The sequence below is a fragment of the Pinus tabuliformis genome, chromosome 3_2 (genome assembly GCF_031772625.1).
Source record: "Pinus tabuliformis cultivar Carrire ecotype Pingquan chromosome 3_2, CPIR1, whole genome shotgun sequence".
Lineage (NCBI taxonomy): Eukaryota > Viridiplantae > Streptophyta > Pinopsida > Pinales > Pinaceae > Pinus > Pinus tabuliformis.
This window is the reverse complement of record NC_142302.1, coordinates 1,042,737,583-1,042,742,282: the sequence shown is the minus strand read 5'-3', so window position 1 is coordinate 1,042,742,282 and position 4,700 is coordinate 1,042,737,583. Positions and strand designations below refer to the sequence as shown.

Here is a 4,700-nt window from a genome sequence, read left to right as displayed (position 1 = left end):
CCCGCGCCCACCGTGCAGACTGTGCCCGCCCGCGTGCAGAAGTGCGCCCGCCGTGCAGACTGTGCCCGCCCGCGTGCAGAAGTGCGCCCGCCGTGCATGGGTCGCTCGCCCGGGTCGCCCGCCCGTCGTGTACGGGTCGCCCAAGTGTCGGAGGTCTGCCCGCCCGTGTCAAAACGCGCCCGCCGTCGTGCACGAGGGCGCCCGCCCATCGTGCACGCCTGCTCGAGACCCGAGGGCGTCACGGGGGAGATCGAGAGATGGCGAATAAAAGGGAGCAAGTTCTGGCTAGCGAGGACATAATCAACTACACTCACACCTCCACCATATGGCCGCCACGTGAAAAAGCAAGAATCTAGGAAACAGGGAAGACCATTTAGAATTAACAGCACTTGTGATTTCCCCCAACTGCAATAGATGCTTACCATAAATTGTTGTGGGCCCCAAAGCATCATCTGACATCCAATGAAGCCCAATTGAATTTGGATCTATCCCATGGGTACAAAACACGTCCTCTGATCGATCATGGAGAGGGATCTAGAGATCTCTAGTACGAGCATTGAAGTTACCTAGGAGGATGACTTCCCCAACAGCAGAGTATTGGGTGATGCTAGTGTACAAGTCTATAAAGGGGTCCCCATTTGAGCCATTATGGATGGAAAATGGTGAAGAGGCTGGCGAAAAGTAACACACTGCAATGTAGGTGTCCCTCGGATGAGAGACTCCGACGCTAATCCAAATCCACATAAACCTGGCAAACTCATCTTCGACTACCATAGATACCCTGTTCCGAAGTGAGTCACTAGCCAAACAAGCAACTCCACCTGATCCTCTGACCCCTCCCGAGCTCCTCGTCTCTTTCCTGCAAACTGAGAACCAATGGTACCCTGTGATATCTGGGAGAGGTCGAATAGAAATGTGGAGTATGGACCATTTAACTAAACCGTAGTCTAACGAGACTGCTTTTTGCCCTGAAAGTCATGGAAATTCCGGTCATATTTTGAGAAAATCTAGCAAGGATTTTTGTAAATCCAAGTTACAATTATTAAATTTCAAAATTTTGGGTGCCCTCGACGTTTTTGATGGTGCTGAATCCATTTCTAACATCAAAAACATGATTCAAACACTGCCTCTACAAGATTTTTTGAAATTTTTTTCACGGATTCCAACCACTTTTGGCCATCTAGGCAATTCCTCCACCTTTGTAGACGACTCCATTAACTAATGTGCTAGTGATAGCATATATCAAGAAGTTAATCACAGTACTGAAAAGTTATTATTTTTCAGTCACTTTTGCTCAGTAGTAAAGGATATGATGCTTACCCGCAAATATATTTTCAAACTAAATGAAAGGGAATGTAGATATCATAGAAAAGTACAAAACGATCCAAACATATTTGCAAAAAGTGTCCACAGTATTGTTTCCCATAATGAATGCTATGGCTATCATTTAGTATCACCTGTACACCCACACAGATTTCCGACAAATCATCCTTAAAACTCATAACAGATAATGCGGTTTTCTCCCAGTGGATGTCTTGATATTAGATGCATACTTTATGTAACACACCAATGATGCTTTTGTAGCTAAAGAGTTCAGAATAGAATCAATAGGAACAATATACTAAACAAACCATAACAATATTTCAGGCTTAATATTTGCAATATGGCTATTTTTTCCACATTTTCCAAGAACAAATGGCAAATTCGAAATGAATAATTGGCCCAACACCCATAATCTGAAATTGTTTTACTCAAAATTCTGATAAAAACGTAATATGCTCCAAATTTTAGAAAAATACAGAAATTTTAACCAAATACTTATAGTTAACATTTAAGGGTTGAAGTTTCGCCGAGATTTCTACACTTAATACAAAACTATGATCCCTTAAAATTTTCCTTGAATAAATTCAGAGACCCAGTCCAGAGTGATCTATACTCCGTTAAAGTGACCTAACCTTCAGTTCAGAAACTTTCCTGAACTCTGCTCAGAACAGGTAATCCAACATTCCATAGAGGACTTATTGTAAGATTTCCACTGCAATACTTGAAGCTAAACTGGAAAACCTATTGACAACAAGAAGCCTAGAAGGACGGCCGTAGAAGCCATAACGGGACAAGATTCCGTGAACAAACCATCAACCTGTGATCATCGTTCCAGCCCCTTCATCCGTAAGAATTTCGAAAAGCAACGAATGTGGAAGCCTTCCATCGATAATACTCGCAGTGTGAACTCCTTGCGCAAGCGACCGGATACAGCAATTCACTTTAGGAATCATTCCACCGGACACAGTCCCCTGCTGCACCAGCTTCTTCACACCTTTTATGTCCACTTCCTTCACAAGGGATTCAGGATTCTCCCTGTCTAAAAGCAATCCTGCCACATCAGTCAGCAGAATGAGTTTCTCTGCACCCAGAGAAGCTGCAATTTCCCCTGCAGCAGTATCAGCATTGATATTATAAGCCTGACCGTTTTCATCCGCTGCAACGGAGGCAATAACAGGAATGCTTCCATTCTCAACAATGGCCTTCAATACACTGGTATTGATAGAAGCAACTTCTCCAACAAAGCCTAAATCAGCCCCTTGTGGCCTTGCAGTAATCAACCTCCCATCCTTCCCACAGAGCCCCACAGCATTTCCCCCAGCCTTGTTGATCAGAGAAACCAGTGACTTATTCACTTTGCCCACCAGAACCATCTCCACAACCTCCATTGTGGCTGCATCTGTGACCCTGAGGCCATTCTTAAACTGGGGCTGGATGCCCACTTTCGCAAGCCATCCATTGATTTCAGGACCACCACCATGAACAAAAACAGGCCTCAGACCCACGCAAGACAGCAAAACAAGATCCTTAATAACCCCATCTTTTAAATTTTCATCTTTCATTGCTGCACCTCCATATTTAACTACAACGGTCTTACCTTGGAATTTCTGAATGAAGGGCAATGCCTCTGACAAGATGTCGACTCTCTCCTGCCCGGTGCGTTTGATCGTTGCAACGCTGCAGGTGACCACTTGGGCGCCTCTGGATTTCCTTGAAACCCTTAAAGGAAGATGTTTTTGCCTCTCATTGTGGTTTCCCAGTGTGGGTCCTAAAACCCACGAGGCTTGTGGAAATTTTAGAGAATAAGAAGAGGAAACCGATTCAAAAAATCCACCTGCAAACGAGGGATTGATCATTGAAGCCGCCGGCATTGTCGCTTGCAGCGTGAGTTCACGTCAGAAACTATTTGCCTACAAAAATGTAACTGTTGGAAACCCTAACCACTCATTTTGAGGGGAAGAAACCCCAGAGCTGCTGTATTAATAGATTTCTCCAACCCTATTTGTGATAAACTGTAAGTCATAAGCCTAAACAAATAGTATGAACGACAACGATTCTTTTCTATTTGCTCTGCTTCCACGCGGTGGCACCTATCACACCTCAGATGACCAGTTGCTTGAATTATTAAGCATATTTTCTGCAAGTTGTTGGTCAACTCTTCAAAAAATAAGATGCAAAGCACGATGCACATGTAAAATTTTCTGGGTAACAGGGCATTTCTTCTTTAGCTTTACAGAGTGTGATTCTTCTTTAGCTTTAATCCTTTTATGTTAAGGGAAGATTTGATGTTCAGTAAGAAGAAGATTCGGCAGTGATGGATATATATACGTCTCTTTTTTCTTTAAAGCTGATTTTTTTTCAGGAAATTATTTTAAGCTGATATATATTTATATGACAGAATATATAGATACAAATTTAATTTTTTAATTTAACTTATTTAAAAAAAAAATCATTTTATTTTAATTTTTTATATTAGATTTTTATTTTATTTTTTTTGGATTTTTGTATGTATGTTATTCTGAATTTTATTTTATTTATTTATTTAATATTTTTATTATATTATATTATATTATTTATTTATTATTTTGTTTTAAATTATTATTATTTTGTTTTATTGATTATTTAATAAATTTATTATTATTTTTAATATATTTTAATTATATTTTTGTTGTTTTTATATGGATTATTTAAGGACTTTTAATTATTTTTATTTATTTTAATTTTTTCATTGATTGTTAAAAAAAATATTATTTCATGTTTTAAGTTTGATTTTGATTAAAAATTTATTAATTTTTAGGTATTAATTTTATATTTAAAAAAATTATTGAGTTTTGATTTCATGTTGTAAGTTTGACTTTGATTAAAAAAATTATTGTTTTTTAGGTATTAATTCTATATTTTATTAAGTTTGGTTTTGACTTACAAAAATTAATTTTATTCATATTTTAATTTAAATATTTCACTAAATATATAACTATAATTTAATATTGATTTAATTTTAATATAATTTGATCTCAATAATTGATATTATATATATCAAAGAGATATAGAACAGTAAGTGAGGGTTCGGGTGGGTGATTTTGACGGCTTAGACGCCCCTGAGTCGTGGCTTCTTAGCTATAAGGTAAGAGTGATTTTCAGGATTCACCCACTTATCAACCAAAAAAATTGATATTATATATTAAAATATTATTTTCCAAAATTCAATAATTGATATTATTTATTAAAATATTATTTTTCAAAATTAATTGTATAACTTTCAAAAATATTAAGTCTCTTTACATTGTTCTCTCTATTTAATTTGGTGTCATGATCTTGCCTGATTATGAACCACACTCGATAAATATTACATATTAAAATATTATTTTCCAAGCATC

At 37.7% G+C, this 4,700-nt stretch overlaps 1 protein-coding gene across 1 annotated transcript; it reads right to left on the bottom strand.

Annotated features, from left to right (window-relative positions):
- Nucleotides 1–1,732: 1,732 nt before the first annotated feature.
- Nucleotides 1,733–3,602, bottom strand: NAGK (N-acetyl-l-glutamate kinase). The gene has a single exon (XM_089417409.1). The coding sequence runs from the start codon at nt 3,192–3,194 to the stop codon at nt 2,136–2,138; it is 1,059 nt and encodes a 352-aa protein (XP_089273535.1). The 5' UTR covers nt 3,195–3,602; the 3' UTR covers nt 1,733–2,135.
- Nucleotides 3,603–4,700: the final 1,098 nt, after the last annotated feature.